Raw genomic sequence first — 19024 nt, forward strand, 5'->3', positions numbered from 1 at the left:
TTTTGCTTCAAAATTGATTTTATGGCTGAAATGATCATTATATAAGTAATCATTTCCTGAATTAAAGTAGTTTTTCGTCAAAGGAAGATATAACTCTCCGTCCGTCTAACTGAATGAGAAATACCCTGATAGGGCAAAAAACGGAGAAATGGATGTCTATCGACCAATCGCAGAAACTGTTGACTTGTTAGGGTCTGCCTTTGGCGCTCTCGCGACGTGATTTATTGGTTTCCGCTGCCATCTCCGGTGTCAAATCCCTTAATGATCGGCGGTTCTTTTATTTTTATTATGATCTTGACAGTTCGTTTCTCTTTAACTGTGATGTGGAGTACCAAATTGTCTCTTTTCTTCTCCGTCACTTCATATCTATAGTCCTGATATCTACTATTTCGTGGTGATTGAAGTAGAAGTTATTATCAGTGGAAGGGTCTTGGTGGGTTTGAGTCACTAGAAGAAATAAATGTCTACGTGAAATTTTGGAAATATTTCCGTTTTACAGAATGGATTAGTCGAAGTTGTTTAATGTTTTTCCTTTTGCTCTTAACTCTAAAAGTGTGTACAATACTTGTGCGTTGGACCGTCGACAAAAATGAAAAAAGAAATGCTTTGTAAGAATGTTTAAATATTATAATTAAATTTCGAAAGACGAGAAAGCAATGTGCAAAAGCATACATATTAATAAATTGTAACAAAAGTAATAATAGTAAAATCGTTTAATAATCAACTTCATTTGATAAATATTTTTTGCCCCTTAGGGAAAAAACGTACCCCCTCCCCATCCCCCCTTTTTTATGAAGGTACAGACTTACTGCCAAAAAATAAAAAATAATTTTTTAGTGCAAGTTTTATTATAAAATACATTATTATATCCTTAGGTCATGAGGTTTTTGTAAAAAAAAAAAAAAAAAAACTTCTAATTCGGTCATTTTGAAAAGGTAAGTTATCTTAATTTTGTAGTAAGTAACTACCAGTTCCTACTATTCCGAACTAATGAGTGCTAAAAAAGCACGAAACTGCAGTCATCGGCTTTAATAACTGAGCTGGCGGTGCATTTTAAGTAAGTTATCTTAATATTTCGCTTTGCACCTCATGCCCCAACTACTTTCACACTAAAAAATTTTGGATACTATATCTTCTTATTATATCAATTTTCACTTTTGATTCTAATTTGCAATGCATAGACAATATTCACCTTCATGAAATATGACACCAGCTCAGTCATTTCCAGCCGAGGACTACAGTTTCGTGCTTATTAGCACTCATCAGCCCGGCTTAGGAAAGTGACTGAGCTGGAGATGGAAAACCTCTAAAGGAAGCCAAGAGTGCCAAACAAACTGGTAGCTAATATAGAATTAGCAGATAGAATTGGCACTTTTGGCTTCCTTTGGAGGTTTTCCATCTCCAGCTCAGTCACTTTTCTATGCCGGGCTGATGAGTGCTAATAAGCACGAAACTGCAGTCATCGGCTGGAAATGACTGAGCTGGCGGTGTATTTCATGTATTTCTGCTTTAGCCCTGGCTAATGAGCGGTAATTTACTAAATTTACTAAATATTCACATTGTGCAGTCAATCTTGCTGAAAGTAAAAAAAAAAAAGCTCATAAAACTGAAAAATTAAAGCGGTTCCAATTAATATGCTTAGTATTAAAATGGTGCGATATTATTATTAAAATGTATTTATTTATTTATTTTGAATCTTTGGGTCAGAAATTTTCTTACAACTGAAGAAACTAAATGTAAATGTTTAGGATTAAAATAAGTGAAATATTTTAATTGAATTCGAAAATACTTCTTGTCCTTAAGAATTTACTAAGCTTTTTAAAGTGTAAAAGCTTGGTCTATTTTACCAACAATGTTAATTCCATCTAGTTTACGAAATCAGTTTAATAGTTTCAATGTTGAATAAACACAGTCATTTCCTAGATACGGACCAATGCTTAGAATGCGGGGAAAATATTTAGTGCCTTCATCTACATAGCAACTATTCCGACAATATGCTAATATGTCATTTCTTAAAAGTGAAATAAGCGTTACACACATATTGCGCAAAATGATTTAAGAAACGTGTTGTATAACTTTTGCCGACGGTCAAAAATGTTCAAGAAGATTGCTCAAATATGCACTCAATTTTCTCATTTCGTTTTGTACCCATAGCTGGAATTCTTTATTTGCTAGTATCGAGTGACGGAAGGCGCGAAACTGGGCCTTTCCAATCATCTTTTCGCTGTTCCAAGAAGCGTGAAATATTTAACTGATGTGACCTAAATTTGGAGTGTAATCGACTCATACTCAAAACATTTGCAACAGTGTAGCACTTTTACGCATATGTTTGCACTTTATTCCACGAATTTTATCTTTCGGTTTTTAATTTTTATATATTTCAATTTTGGCCACCATTATGTACATTAATTGTTTATATCAACTTTTAAGAAAAGACGTTTTGTGCAAAAAATGACACGTGTTCCGGGGTTTTTGTTGTCACAGCTGCAAGACGTACAAATGATTACTTTTCAAGTAAATTGTTGAAAATAGAACATGTTCGATTTTCCTTCAAGGCTCTCGGGGAGGGTAGTAAGTTATTGGGGGGGGGGGGGGTTGTTGTCACAGCCGCAACACGTACAAATTATTACTTTTCAAGTAAAGTTTTGAAAATGCAACATGTTCTATTTTCCTCCAAGGCTTTCGGGGGGGGGGGTAGCAAGTTATTGGGACCTTCCGTCTTTCTAAACAGAAAAGGCCTTGTGAACTTAGGGACCGGTCCTCCCCTTGAGAAAGTGTCGGTCCCTGGTCGCTCTGAATGCTTACGCTTGCTGTCTACCGCGTTTCGACGTTATGGTAATTCAGAAGCGAATTAAATATTGCGCTCTACACTTGCTATCAATCATATCATTGCCACTACATGTGTTGAAAGATGAGAATTAAATATTGCGCTTGCGCAAATGGCATCAGTGAGTAGCATTTTATCACTTGTGATGTCCTTGGCAGAAGCGGAAAAAATGAAATTGAATCTGCGCAACGATTAAAATATTTTTTTTTTAAATATTAAACTTTGTCAAATTATTTAAAAAATGGTCAGATCCTATGTTTTTAAGCATGATCTTTCAGAAAAAAATACTTTTAAAGTTTCGGAAACGACCCAATTTGTCAACCAAAAAAAGTTACTAATTTGTGATAGAAATGTACGCTGCTCACATGTACACTGCTTCTATTTGAACTGGTGTACATGTGTACGTATCTTGCAAATGAGATACGGATGACAGGCTTTTTCCCCTTCTATGAAAACGAACCCTTAAAATAAAATCCTACATCTCCAGTCTGAATTATTTATGTTAAAAATCTTTGAAAGCGAAAACATTTCAAATAGCAAAATAGAACGAAGGTCCCCCCCTCTCATTGTTTAGATAAGATATTTCAACACACTTGAAAGTCTAATGAGCATCATACTAAAGTCGGACGCCTCATATTTACGAAAATGTACTTCAAGTCGAAAAACATAAATTGCAGAAAAGTTCACATGTCCTTATAAGAAGTGAGACTTTTATTAAACTTTTAAAATGGGACACAATAGAAGAAGCATCGGGGTATAAATTTCTATTTCTACACGATTTAGTAAAGTTCTTTCAAGATGTTTTTTTTTTTTTCTATTTATTCGTAAAAAGGGTTGTAGTTGATGTCGAAATTTTGAGAAGCGACTTTGCCCGTAAAACTTCAAGGAATGTACTGTTGTGAATGAAGGCAAGACAAAGAGCTCATACATTTGAAACACATCTTTTGGTTTTAATTTTTCATTTTCATGCATTTATTGATTTTGAGTTTAATAAGGTCAGAAATCAAAATATTTCAAGAGGAAAATTTTTATGCCTTGTTAATGGAATAAAAGTTACTCATAGTTAAGGGAGTTAAACTACTTTTCGAGTGACAGAATGAAAGTTCGAACATTCGCCAGAATACATTTTCAGATTTATGGAACTTTAAACCACAATCGGAAAACTCGCTTGCATTTTTTTAAAACTGAATAGAGCTAATAAAGGCACAATTTCCATAAAAACATTCAAGTTTAGGGACAAAATTCGATTTGATTAACATGAAAAACATGCAGGATGAATTACAGTCGAGCCCGCTTATTACAATATCAGTTAAAAGAATAACCCGCTTAATATAATACATTTTCAATGTAGTGTGTTATTTTTATCCCGGTTAATGGAATATCCCGCTTATTAGAATATTTTTTCGTGGCAAAAAAGCTATTCCATTAAGCGGGTTCGACTGTACATGCATCATTCCAACAGCCCGGTTGGGACATTCAAAGACTGCAGTTTTGTCTTCGTAATGGACTCATCAGTCTGGAGAAATAAATAATCTCATTGAAGTTGAATGCCAACAATCAGGTAGATAAATAAATTTAGCACACCAGAGAGAGTCCGCATCAATGGTGTGGTTCAACTCGCGAATTGGGTATTAAGCAGTAAGTTACACTCCAATGAGATGATTTCTGCCTCTAGCACGGTTATTGACTATTACAAACTGATGAGTCATAACAAAGACGAAACAGCAGACTCAGGATGTCATAACCGGACTTTCGGTAAAATGCACGTAATTCTGCCCTGGTCGCAGCATACCATGTAGGGTAGGGCGGGGCTAGTTGAGCATGGGGGTAAGTTGGGCAATCGAAATATCTCCGAAACTATACACCGGACGCTAACACGTCAAATGAAGGAAAGGCGAGGGCGCGGGAGGGGAACACATTACGCGACCGCTAGTGGCGAATTTACGATCGAGTAAGGCACGCGTGCGCTTTGTTTATTTTGCGAAAGAAAAGTAAAAAAATCTTGTCTGTCTATATTTCTTCTGTACAGGTTAAATGTTATTCATTTTCAATCAAGTAAGTGTTAAAGTTTCATTAATTTTATGTATTTTCTATATCTATTATGGATTTTGTTTAAACTAATACAGCTTTTTTATAACCTCATTTTAAATTCAAATACTCGGGTCGGGGTATGTTGAGCAACTGTTGCTCAACTTACACCGTGATTTAAAATGATAGTGACTTTTATTTTTCTCTCGAGAAAAGCTGCAATTCTCACAGATACACCCGAGAAGAATGCGTTGCAAGAAGAACAGAGTAAATCTAGTAAAAAAGTTAAGAAGCAAAAGAAGAAAATTGAAAACAAAAAAAAAAGAAGAGTGTTAGTAAAAAAATACTTCAGTCTAGTGATGAAAGTGACAAAGATGAATGTATCTGCCTGGTTTGTAGCGAATTCTGGTCTGACAGCAAACCAGGAGAGAAGTGGATCCAATGCAAAAATTGTGAAGAGTGGGCACATAAAAAATGTGTCCAAGTTACTGGCCTTCATTTCATTTGCATCAATTGCAATTCCGATGACGATGATGATTAGTTTTAGTCATTATGGATATTTTTTCTTAATTTAATCTTTATTGAAATTGAAAAAATCTGATTTTAAGTGGAAAGGCTGAATTTATTCCAAAAAAAAAAAAATCTTTAAATATGTTGCGTTTTTGTTGATTCTATTTTTATGTTTAATATCTAGAAGAATATTATGTTTTGTTTTATTTTTTAACTTAGAATTAATAAAGTAACGGTTGATTATCAAATACAATTTTTATTTCATGTCTAGAAACCTTAGTTAGACTAGAATCTCTAACTGCTCAATTTGCCCCATACCCTTGCTCAACTTACCTCACCTATGGGGTAAGTTGAGCCTACTTGACTTTCTTCGTTTATACAGCTGTAACTTTCGAACTTGATCAGTCAGAAATAAATTACTATGGGCTTTTTTGTAGAAGAATAAATAAGGAATCCATCGGTATGCCACACAAGCTGTTGAGACTTATTGTGGAGGAGCTATAATCACTTGAAGAAAAAATTGCTCAACTAGCCCCGCCCTACCCTATTCTACAAGGTGTTGGCAGGAGTGGCTCTCGCCAGGGGCGCAGCAGCTAGGCATTTCGACTGATTTAAAAAAAAAGGATTTTTTTTTTCTTTTTCCTGAATAAAAAAAAAATCATCATATAAGTAAAAAAAAAAAAAACCCTTTCAAGAAAAAGAGCTAGAGGGGAAAATGTAACAATCCTCAATTCTCAAAAAAGGGGCGGGGGGATTTTGTAGGTGTGTATATTCCGATTCTTTGAGTTAGCTAAACACTTATGCACACAATTAAAAAACCAGGGAGCGGTGGTGGAGGGCGTTCTATGCCGAGGGATTTTTTTTTTTTTTTTCGAGGAATGGTGAGATTTTGTCGTGTATAGCTTGAAGTGTATAGTTTTTCTTAGGCAAAGTATTTATTATCATTATAAAAAACAATGTTACCATAAAGAGTCTTATTTGAACAAAATATTGGGATCCCTTAATTAGCGAATATGTAGAGTTTTTTATTTTGCCTGTATGTAAGTGGCCGCGATTTTTAGTTAATTTCAGATTAGTAATGTTTTTTACTTTTGCTTTGCTTTCCTAATTAAAAGAGAATCTTTTAAATGCTTTTATTTTTCTTTTCAAAAAAAAGTTTCTTTCTTTTTTTCTTGTACATGTGTAAATTATGTTTGTTGTATACTCTCCTAGGGGCTTGAAATAAATTCTATGAAAAGTTAAAGCTAATTTGAAAAAGAAAATAATTAATACATTGCTATAAACGGAACTAAAGAATGTTCATTCACATTTGGTTCAAGCTCGCACGTTAGTTATATTGATTAAAGAATTGCAAATATTATTGGTTTTATTGAATTTATGTGAAATGGTGTAGGGAGAACTAAACTTTTTGAGAAATGGAAAATTCTTAAGTTGTCAAATGACATTCCAATATTATCGAATGATAAAATTCGAGCATGCAATTGCACATATACACTGCTGCGAAGGAACATTGGGCACCACTGAATACAATTTGAAAAGAAAGAAAATAAGAATATTTAAGTTGAAATAATGTCCCCTAATTTGTCGAATGAATTAGTCAAATGTTCTGCCCCCCCCCCCCACCCCCCCCCCCCCCTCCTTCAAAAAAATTTTTTATGGGAGGTCACAGTGACCTCCGGTGATTTCCTATCGGGATGACCCTGGGAAGAGGGCACAATTTTTTAAGTTCGCGAGGTTCTTTAAACCCCGTAGGTACGCCACTGGTCCTGGTTCAAGGACGTTAACTTGCAGCTTATTACTTAAATTTTTTTTGTACTGTTTCAAATGCTCGTTTTTTCTGAACTTGTCTCAGGGTTTTTGCTCTATAGCGTTTCGATACCCCGGATGAAGTTATAACCCTGTATTTTAAATTATTTTACAACTTTATTAAAGAAAGGCTTTACTAACAAGCATTTTTAAAAGCTTATGGTGCCTTAAAGTGCAAATGTGCTGATATCATTACTATTTGTCATACAATTTGCTACTCGCATAATGCCAATGGCAGACAATTCAATTATGACCACATCGACAAGCCACCGATATCACTAGCACAACCAGAGTTTCCTACTGGAAGGGGAGGGATCTCTGTTGATAAACCATTAAATGCCTACTACATGTAATGACATCAATACTGCTATCATATTTTATTGGCAAAAGTAGTTTTAGTATATGGCTAAAAACTAAGGTTTTTTTTTTTTTTTTTTTTTTTTTTTTTTTTTTTTTTTTTTTTTTGAGCAATCACGATTGCTAATTGTTTTTACTTGACCGTCGTTGATGTTTGGTTCCTTTTTCAACCCCGCCGCCCTTTGTAGGCACGACTCCTCCCGGTAGCCGCTTCTCCTGGTCGGTAACGTGCATGTCCTACACACACGCACTCTCATACACACTCACACACATACACACCAACGTGCATTCACTCAGGTCTACGCACACAAACAAGCCAACTCATGCACATACACAACTATACACACGTAACCCGCAGCTAGTGATTGCGAAAAACATAATTAGAATTCAAATTTTCAGAATTCAAATTAATTTTTTAACTTCTTTTTTTAACTATGCCCCCTCAATTTGCAGTGTTGCAGAGTATGACGAAAATATGCAATCAAGTTAAATCGTTCCATCTAAACAGGTAGATTTAGTTAACTTGCTTAGTGGGCCGTGGGCAGGTAAAATGTAGTATCTGCACAAATGAGTTTTCGAGAAAATTGTGGAAACGCATTTTATATTCAATAATAACAACAAGGAAATTTTGGCGTTAGACTCTTTTTCGCCCTTTTTTTCAGCGGAAACCATATAAACAAGCTTTTACAATAAAGCTAACGTACAGTAGATGACAAAAAAAAATATTTTGACCTCTTGAATCCAAGTTATGTTTTTCGCAATCACGAATGTGTGTGTGTATGTAGACGTGTGTGTTTGAGTGTGGGGTGTGTGTGTGTTTGTTTGTAGGGGGTATGTGTATGTGTGTGTAGGCATATGTCTTTGTATCTGTGTGTATGAATGTGTGGGTAGTTGTGTGTATGCGTGTGTGTATGTGTTTGTGTGTGTATGTGTAGGTGTCTGTATGTATGCGTGTGTGTATGTGTTTGTGTGTCTAGGTGTATGTGTGTGCGTGCGTGTGTGTAGTTATGTATGTATGCGCGTGTTGTAGGATATGGATGCAACCTGGAGACGGTTTTCGCTAGAGGAGCAGCATCGTGAGGGTTCGGTCGACGGTGATGGTGCAGAGGGTGCTGGTGGGAAAATAAAATGATAGCACATCAAAACAGTCAAATGAAAGCAATAAGTAATCGCGATTGATCAAAAAAAAAAAAAAAAACCTTGCAGTTACTGCTCTTTAACTGTCCACGGCAGAGCCTTACGACACGGACATGTTGGGATTTGCCTCAAATGTAGATGTTACACAAAGCAAAAATATAGAGTTTGTTGAAATTTTTTTTTTAAATATTGATTAAAAAACAACTGTTTATTAATGAATGCTATTTCTTCTTAGGTGTAAACAGGGATTCTTCCAGCCAGAAATTTTGATATTCTTCCATCAGTCCAAAGAAGGACGGAAAGTAACAAATTGACAAGAGTCATAAACATTACCAGAAGGTGAACAGAAATCAAGAGATTTGAAACACTGATTTTCTAATGATACTAATGGAAATAAATGCACTGATTTCAAGAAAAAGCATAGTAGAAATTATAATTTTGTTTCTACTGAACTTAAGTCATACAAAACGTAGTAAATGATCACGAAGCAAGTCATTAATTTTGTTTAGACCTTTGAAAATAATTGCATATAGAAACATTTTAAAGAGTTTTCATTTTGAGGAATAAAATTACCAGATCTTTATATTAAAAGATGAATTTCTATTTGCAAATATACATAAGAAGTCAGTAGAACGCTGAAATAGTAGAGATAAGTAATGGCTGCTAGTAAAACATTCATTTCGATAGTTTTTGGAAATGATAAGCACAATAAAGTCATTTGTCTGACCTACAAGCGTTGTGTACTAAACTATGCCAAATCCAGAATGGCACTGAAGTCAAAATATTTGTATTTTTACAAACAAAGTATCCTGCAATGATTTTTTTAAAAACGAAAACATTTTTTTTTTCCCTCCAGAAAAAACAAAAGAGCTATTACGTGGCTCCCCAGAAAATTAGGTTAACCACCTAATTGCATTCTAGAATACTCTTCGATTTGACAAGTAATAATTATGTAAGGGTATCGAAACATGAAATAAATTTAGCTGAATGCATTGCGGCCCCAAAATTAAATATTAAACAATAATTTAGCAAAATGAAGAATATTTCTTTGATGCCTTCTGATATGATGGATAGAATGTACACGAATTTTACCGTCGAAGAGGCAGATATAAAGCCACCAAGTGAAGTAATATATCTAATCTGCATTTGTTTAACCCTTGGGTTGATGATTTCTGCAACAGTAATTGGAAACTTATTTGTCATGGTTGCTATCGTAAAAGATAGAAATCTGAATAATCTAAGCAACTATTTAGTTTTTTCATTGGCTCTAGCTGACTTGTTGGTAGCTTTATTGGTTATGCCAATAGGTGCTGTATATGAGGTGAAAAAGGAATGGACCATGGGCGCTGTTTTGTGTGATATTTGGACAATTTGTGATGTTCTTTGCTGCACTGCATCTATACTTCATTTATTAGCCATTGCTATTGATAGATATTGGGCTGTTACTAATGTAGACTATGCTAGAAATCGCTGCAAGAAAAGAATTTATACAGCGATTGTCTTAGTATGGGCGATATCTTTCACTGTGTCCATTGCACCTATATTTGGTTGGAAAGATCCTGATTTCATAACTAGAATTGAAATCGAAAAACGATGTCTGGTTAGCCAAGATGTCGGGTATCAGGTTTTTGCAACGTGCTCAAGCTTTTACGTGCCATTGGTGATGATACTTATTCTGTACTCACGAATCTTCCAAGAAGCTCGCAAAAGAATCAGAAGGAGGCCTGGAGCAGCAAGTCAAGCAATGCTTTTGGTTCAACGACCACCTCCAGCTCTAACAGACTCAAAGCGCAGTAGTGGATCACCAACTTCAAGTTTCGATCCACCTTCGTATGTCGTTGACACTACATTATCGTGCAACGTGACAGAAGCAACGACGGACAGTCACACCACCACATCCTCAGTAAATTCATCGAGTAGTAAACAACCAAAGTGTCAAACTCACAATGGCCTGGAACACACAAAGTTGCCATTGACGAGTCAGTCATCCTCATCTGGCAGTGGTGCTGTAGGTCGATTGCTTCACATTGGAAAGCGCGAGAAAAAGCCAGAAAATAATTTGGCTAAAAGAGAAAAGAAAGCTGCCAAGACCTTAGCCATCATAACAGGAGTGTTTGTTATGTGCTGGCTGCCATTTTTCATCATGGCTTTACTATTGCCTTTATGTAACGGCTGTGAGCCAAACTTCCCGATTTTTAGCATATTCTTGTGGCTCGGTTATGCCAACTCTATGATCAATCCTATTATCTATACCATCTTCAGCCCAGACTTTAGAAGTGCATTCAGGAAATTACTGCAGTGTCCTTTTACTGGCTCACAGCAACCTTCATTGTGAGTTAACATTTAATGAAAAACAAACAACAGTGTAACTTAAAGGCAAAACATCATGAGAACTGCTTATGTGTTTCTATAATCAGTGTTCGAAAGGAATTCTAATCAGAAGCTCTTCAGAAGCTTAGATACGTGGCATATGTTTACGAAGGAAACGTCAATTTAACGCGTTGTGAATTGTGATAAATTTGACATGTGATGAGAGAATATACTGTGTAATTTTATTCTGCTATTTATTTTGCCAAAATACAATTAACTCAAATTTGGCATTAATGTTTATGTTTCTCCTTTATGCGAAAGAAAATCACGACAAGCATTAAAATTGGACATATGCAATTTGCTGTTTACTACTTTTCCCAATCCAGAATGTCATTAATCAAGTTATGAAAGTTTATTTGAAAGGCATTTCCAGCCAGAGGTAAGTAACCTGCATTTTCTCATTATTTTACTATATTCCAAAAAAATATAAGTTAATGCAATTCGTTGCTGAGCCTGTTATACTACTATACCATTATCATACTTAAAGTTTTGAGGGATTTTCCTTCTTGTGCTATTTTATTTTCCTATTAGGAATTAACTTCATTTGTTAAATTATTTTGAGAAATGATTTTACTAAAAAAAAAGCTGCAGAAGCCTTAACTTGTGAACTTCTGTACTTCCTTAATTTTTAATTTTTATATCTTTTATTTTACTGTTTTATTCTTTCACTTATTGGAAAACATTGTTTTTAGCCTACGTTCCCACAAAAGTATCGAAATAAATGTTTAGAAAAACATTAAAGAAACTCATGAAAAGCTGCACGTGTTGCCAAAATATCGTGAAAAAAGAAAGCAAAAATGAACATAAATACAGTGAAATATGTATTAAAAAAAATTTGAAAGCATAGTACGGACATAAGAAGTGTGTATATGTTATAACGGCTATGGTATGTCAGTGCTTGCCTGTCTTTCTCTCTACGTGTAGAATATTTTTTAAGGTAAAAAACTGATTCGATTATTATTTTCTTTCTTTTTTTTTTTTGAAAATCATAGCCATGACACTTCATTCCCATATTTGATTTTTATTTGAACAATTTTTTGTCTGAGTTTTATCATTTCTAACAAACTAATACTAGTACCTACGAAAGATTTCAGGCACAGATAATTCACAAACTGATTTCCAAAGACCTTTTTTGAACATTAAAAAAAATCTGAATTGTCATCCCCTAACGGGAAACATGTGATGCAACATGAACTTAAATTTGGTAGACTTTGAAAAAAAAAGAGGAGAAACTTGATTTGTGTAAAAGAATGTAGTGCCGAATGAAATGCTGTCTTTCTGATGAAATCTGGAAGAAATGTAAACCTCTACAGGGAAGCAGGCGCGTATTCATTTTTGGCGTTAATCGCTCCAAAGGGCACTGACTTTTGCCAAAATTTGCTCGCATAGTAATAGCTTAATTAATGCAACAATATGAATGATAAATTATAATAAAATGTCTTCTGCTCGAGAAAGCTTTTCATGTGGTTTAACTGTAGTCAAAAGCTCGGAAAATCGTAATGTTTTTTTTTTTTTTAATTGTTCCCCTTCCTTTAAGAGATTGTACTTTTTTCTTAACTTATTGCTTGTCCTTATGTCCTTTTTTTGTTACTCACGTTTTTTAAGTTTCACAAAATAATTTTTTGGTTTATTCCGTCGTATACTATAACTTCGCTAACGTTTTTATTTCGGGAAAGAGTTTCAAAATTCTAGAAGTTTTGTATCCTTCTCTCTTTGAACGATTTTACTTTTTTCGACCCTTTTGTCATTTTTCTAACAATTGTTTGGCTCATATCAAGGCTTTTGTACCAAAAAAACCCCGATAAAACCAACCAACCAAAATATTTATATGTTGCTATCTTTTTTTTTTTTTCAAAGAAACAAGGATTTAAGAATTTTCTATGTTTGCTATATGATTCTGTCTTTGCTACGCTTTTTCTTAATTGAAAAACCACATTTCAAGTATGAGATAACTAAAGATGAAAGATTCAGGATGATGCGTCAGATGTTTCAGGAGAAATAAATTTCTTTGTCAGCTTAAAGCTAATGTAAAGAAAGGGAGAAAAATATAAAAATGCCGTAGAAAAAAAAAAGTCAAGTGGACACCAAGTGAAAACTACTGAAAGGTGTATTTTTGGTGATGTTGGTTTAAATTAATAAGATTTTAGTTAATAAATAAGATTGTATTTTAATTAATAAGAAAAGCTTTAAAGTATTTTTAGACATATTTAATTATTAATTTTAAATAACTTGAATCAAGTTAGTTAAGTTTTTTAAAATAAAACTCAATGTTTTAATGCACACACAATGTGTAGCGGAGTAAATGTCTGTTTAACTGTGTGTAACATTATGTGTTTAGATGACCATCAGTATCTTTATAGACAATTTTAACTATAGTTTTCTTTAGTATTGTGTTCAGTCACAATTAGGTGTAGTAAAAAATAGTAATAGTGCTGCAGAGTAGGAGTTGGAATTGGGAGTCAAAATATTAAAATTCCAAGAGTCATAATCAGAGTCGGTCATTTTCCCACAAAGTCTGCCACACAACCAGTGCGTTCAGAGTCAACATCAGATTGCTTTTGGGTTGAATGATTTGGAGCCCGTGTCGGAGTTGGAGCTGGTTACTTTCGCTCCGACTCCGCATCCCTGTACAATACAATTTTCTTTAGCTAAAATGTTGATTCAGGTTCCTTTAAAAAAGAGCTTGAGAATCATTACAAAGATACTTAATTTATCAATAAAAGTGTTCTGTGGAATGTAGGTGAAATTCGACATTGAATTGAAATTTTATAAATAATAAAGATATCGTCACATACGAGTCGAAAATATGCTCGCAGTTTTAGGAAATGCAGCTCACATGAAAAAAAAATCGATAATTTTAAAAAGTCCATCACTTTGCCAATTCGAAGGAAGCAAAAAGAAATACTTAAAACAATGACTGATATGCATAACTTATCTAGTAAAAATATAAACAAAATTGCATTTATATTATAATACATTCGTTCTCATATTTTTTTAAATTGTTATTTCAAAAAACTCTTTATGACCATATCCCGATGCTTTCACAGAAGATTTTTGACGCGGTCCTCGACTACGTGTTTTATTTTGTTGTTGCAATATTAGTACTCAGATACCAGAAGCATCAAAGCTTGCATGTTAAAAATTTCCATTATCCACATTTAACGTATTTTTATGGACGTAAAAAAGGTCTTAGGAATATGTATTTAATACACATCCATACTAATAATATAAAACAGTAAAATTTGTTTGTTTGAACACGCTAATCTCAGGAACTACTGGTTCGAACTGAAAAATTATTTTTGAGTTGATTAGTCTATTCATTGAGGACGGCTATAGGTTATATAACATCACGCTATGACTAATAGAAGTGGAGCATAAAAAAAAAATAATATAAAAACGGGAAAATATATATTATAATGTAAACTGCTTTAAACGCAAGCCGTGCGTAGCCACGGTGGCTTGACCTGAAAGTGCGGGCTTCGGGATGCATTAAGTGTAGGTTCGAGTCAGCCGTAAAGGCAAATGTCGAGGGTACCTTTTAGAGAAAATCCTAAAAAATGGCTAAAACTAATTTGTAAAAAATATTTATATGACGGATCATTGTCTTATTTTTCTTATTAATTATTTAATTAAAAAAGCTTAACAGTTTGTTTGTTTCAAAGCGCTCATTATCAAAAACTACTGGTTCGAATAAAAAAATTCTTTTTGTGTTGAAATGTCCATTTATTGAGGAAGGCTATAGGCTATATGACATTACTCTATGGCTAATAGGAGTGCAGCAGCAATAAAAAATTTCATGAAAACGGGAAAATTTATTTCTGTAAAAAATTATAAAACTGAAGAGTTTTGAACACGCTAATCACGGGAATTACTGGTGCGAATTGAAAAAATTATTTTCTGTTTTATAGTCCCTTTTTTTTTGAGGAAAGCTATAAGCTATTTTTTAAACCAGATTGACCGAAATTATTGTTATTGCAAATTAAATGTTTAATTAAGTGTTTAGTTCTATGAATTCCTAATAAATGTCGGGGTAAGTTTAGCTCTATGAATTCCTAATAGATGGTGGAGTAAGTTAACTGTTCGAGAGGGCGCTGGCCGACAGTGTCGATAGCTGCGAGGAACCATGCCCACGTTACGCTGTTGTGATCAGCGAACAGATTTTTGAATGCATTTTTTTTTCGATGTTTAGGTACATAATTTGTTCTTGTAGGATTTTACTATTGGGGTTTTGTTTTCCTTATTTTTTTCAACGTTTGGTTTTGTTCTTATAGTTGAAGGTAGTTACATATCTAAGTAAATAATTTCATTTGTCGTATTATTCAATTGTGATTGTTCTTTATAACGTTTTAATTAAAGCATAGTTATTTGGTGAAACACTTTAAATTGCAGGGGAAAAAACCGCTTCACTCGATAAAGAGCAGGGTTACGGTAGCGTGGTTGTCTGGCTCGTTAAGCGATGAACTAGTTGAAGGATTATTTTGAGTTTTAAAGCTACTCTCAATCTTTTTATGTGTTTTGGCGAAGCTTTAAATTTCACAGAGACTTTAATAGGTCTTTTGAAAAGGTGTATAAGCATTTTAGTTGAAGAAAAATGATCATTTAACATCAGAAGGGGGTGGGGTGTGTGGATTGTTTTGTTCAATGGACTTACTTTACCTTCTTAGCATGGATATCGCCGTGTGGGTAACTGCTAGTGTTTTATAATGCAATGGAGCAACGAAAATTACCTTACAACGTAAACTAGTTAGCGTACTTTTTAAAAAAGTTTGGCAATCTTAGAAACATGTATACGGTCAGCATTTTCAAGGTGTAAAATTATTTATCAGTTACATTTTTTACAATTAAACTAAATTAAAGTGAATGTGTTTAAAGAAAACGTAGTTTAATCAAAGCTAACGTGTGTTAAACACTGATTTAGCATTAAAACTACTCCTCCTTAAAAGTAAAATAAAATTGCCGCATGCAATAGCGATCGATGTAGGTACTTTCTTCAAATTCCAGTAATTAACTAGAAGGCTGTAAATCAAACAGGAGAAAAGTCATAAGCATTTAGATGTAAGAACATCAATATTAAATCGCAAATTTATCATCTGCCGCGAGCTCAGATTTAATTAATGTGAATAAAATCATTGAAAAGAAAGATATGTTGCAAATTTTTTCTCGACTTTGAACAAAAAAAGTCTTGCCTTTGTTTTGACAATTTTTATTCTTCCTTTTTTTTCTTTTCTTTTCTTTTCTTTTTTTTTTTTTTTTTTTTTTGTTCAAAACTGATTGTTGAACACATGTCACTTGACATAACTTGAATTTTTGAGGTAGACCGTGCAAAACCGGGCGACGCAACTAGTATATACATAACTATGCATATTCATGTGTAAGTGTGTTGTGGGTGAAGAAAAATACTAAAATTTGTTATTTTAATTTATATCCTAATTGCAAATTTTAATTATGCCTCATAGATATTCATCAGACAATGTTAACATCGGACTCTCGGTTGCAGGTAGTCGATTTTCGATCCGCTGAATTTCCCTAACATGTTAAATGCGCATTTACATAATTATTTTCCTAAAAAAGGCTTATAAAGGCTTATAAACTAAGGCATAACAAAGGCTTATAAACTTAAATTAGTTAAAGGCTTATAAACTATTCCCTAAAAAAACATCATTTTTTACGCTTGACTTCATTAATCATATTTTTTTTTTTTTAAATATTACTCAAAACATTTCATAAAATTGTTCAGAAAAAATATCATGATTGATGATTTTTTGTTTCGATAATCGGGAAAAAGTATTCTCATTTTTATTTTCCTATTAAACTACGTAATTTTGCAATTCATTCGCTGGTTAACAGATGAATATATTTTTCGCGTGCAATCTCAGCAGGTCACAAGTAGTCATACGGTTCGTAGTCGAGCTCTTTTAGAAATATAGTCATGACAACAGGCGGTTCATACGCGCGCGTGTGGCTTTACGCCAAATTTTCTACCAAACTGTTCAGCGAATGAAGAAAGGAAGCCAAACAAATAAATAATATTCTTAAACAAGACTGAGAAGCTGTCGCGATGAAGGGAGTTTATTTTATAAGGACTGTTTCGTTTCAAATAACCATTAATCATTCTGCTTAACTGAAAGTATTTGCAAAGTTATTATTATTGCTACGCTAAATTTCTTTAGTATAAAACTTCTTTTTCTAGTCAAAATTTGTAGTGACGAAGTCGTAAAGTCGTTTTCATTAAATTTACTTTTACTGTGATTATATAAAGTAGTGAGAAAAATTTGGGACATTTTTAACAATTCTTAACACAGTATATTTATAGAAATTGCTACATACGTTTTGCATAATGCTAACTCCTACGTTTTATTTTTATTATTATTTATTACTAAGTTCAATACTAAAAGAAAATTCAAGTATTTTAATTTTAAACACAAACACAGTTATCAATTGTATTTTGATGTCTAACTTTCATGGCTATTCCTGTTCTCAGAACCAATCAAATGGTACCACCTGCCAGCATGCCGACATCATGTTTTCTGTTATTCACAGGCGTTTAACGGCCGTTAACAGATTTTCTGGTTTCCTTCACCCCCCTCCCCCAAACGGGGGAGAGAAAAAGAGACTTAGCTCTATGATTTGTTTCTATTTCACTAATACTTAAATGCTAATGCTTAGCTTGTACTTAAATGTATGTGCTTCTATTACTTAACGTATACTGTTAAATATTGAAAATAGAAGTTTCTTCTAGGACTAAACTTCTGGTAGACAAATCATTATTGCAGTATTTTCCCGTTTATCAACAACAAATATTTAACTCTAGATCCATACTCTCGTAACTAACTATGATTGCAAAGTATGTCAGACCTACTTTTTTAACATTTAAAATTGATTTTTAAAATCAAAATAGGCCTGTAAAAAAGAAATGCAGTAAAAAATTTTACGATACATAATTGATATTCGAATTCTCAAATTGTTTTTTTTTCCAGTTCATTTCATCCGTTTTGACCTATCTATTGGGGTCACAATAAGCTCAGAACACATTTTTACTCAAGAACAAAATTACATAAAAAATTTTCACAACATACACTTTCAAATTTAAATGAGGAAAAAAACGAACACTTGCATTACTACCTATAAACAATACAAAAACTTCTACTATAGTAGTTTTTCCTGACTATAGAATTTTTCTTTAATATAAATTCTCTAATAGTTGTCAAAAAATAAACGTAAAATTTAAATCAAAATCATTCGCTGTTCTTACTTTCAGGAAAAAAAAAACGATTCGGATTTTTTTCTCAAAGCCAAAAAGTTTTTAAAATATAAATAAATACTTTAAATATACTCTTGAATGCATACTTATCTTCAAAATTAAAATAGTTTGTAGCTTTTTTCTTTTGTTTTGCGTTTTCAAATATAAAATGAATAAATTCAAGTTTTATAACGAAAATAAATAACAACAGTTATTATTCACAATAAAATGATTGGGGCTTTGAATTCCTTAATCACAATGTCTAACTTTTATCAAATTTAAGCCTACCAGAAATAACTTATCATTTTCTATTTTATCAGCTTTTTCCGTTTTCTTGAAATCCAAAAATAACAATATATTCAGAATATGTACAATTTTCTCGAACCTTAGTAAAAAATAATTTTTAGTGATGTTGGTTTGTCAGGTAAAATGGTTTGAATTTTTCTTGCAGACCTTATTGTTAAAGATTTTTTGAATTTGTTCAAAAATACCCTTAAATAGCCAAATCAATAAAACAAAAAATCAAACTTATCGAGTAGAGACTTTCTTCCAACAAAATGCGTGAAATGCAAATATGCTTTTAATTCGAGATCTTTATATGCTTTAAAATCCCCGTAGGTGCTATCGTTCACTTTATTTCTAACTGTTTAAAACTGAACGAAAAATTGTTGAAATCAAAAAGATCTTTTTTATACATGTTCTTCATATATTTTCCAACCAAGATTGCTTGAATCCATCTTTAAATTTAT

The 19024-nt window shown here is 33.2% G+C and overlaps 1 protein-coding gene across 1 annotated transcript; it reads left to right on the forward strand.

Annotated features, from left to right (window-relative positions):
* Window positions 1–9698: 9698 nt before the first annotated feature.
* On the forward strand, window positions 9699–11014 carry LOC129234286 (5-hydroxytryptamine receptor 2B-like). Its single transcript, XM_054868281.1, has one exon. It carries the CDS (start codon window positions 9699–9701, stop codon window positions 10998–11000), a length of 1302 nt encoding a protein of 433 aa, XP_054724256.1. The 3' UTR covers window positions 11001–11014.
* Window positions 11015–19024: the final 8010 nt, after the last annotated feature.

Source organism: Uloborus diversus, chromosome 1 (genome assembly GCF_026930045.1).
Source record: "Uloborus diversus isolate 005 chromosome 1, Udiv.v.3.1, whole genome shotgun sequence".
In the NCBI taxonomy this organism is placed as follows: Eukaryota; Metazoa; Arthropoda; class Arachnida; order Araneae; family Uloboridae; genus Uloborus; species Uloborus diversus.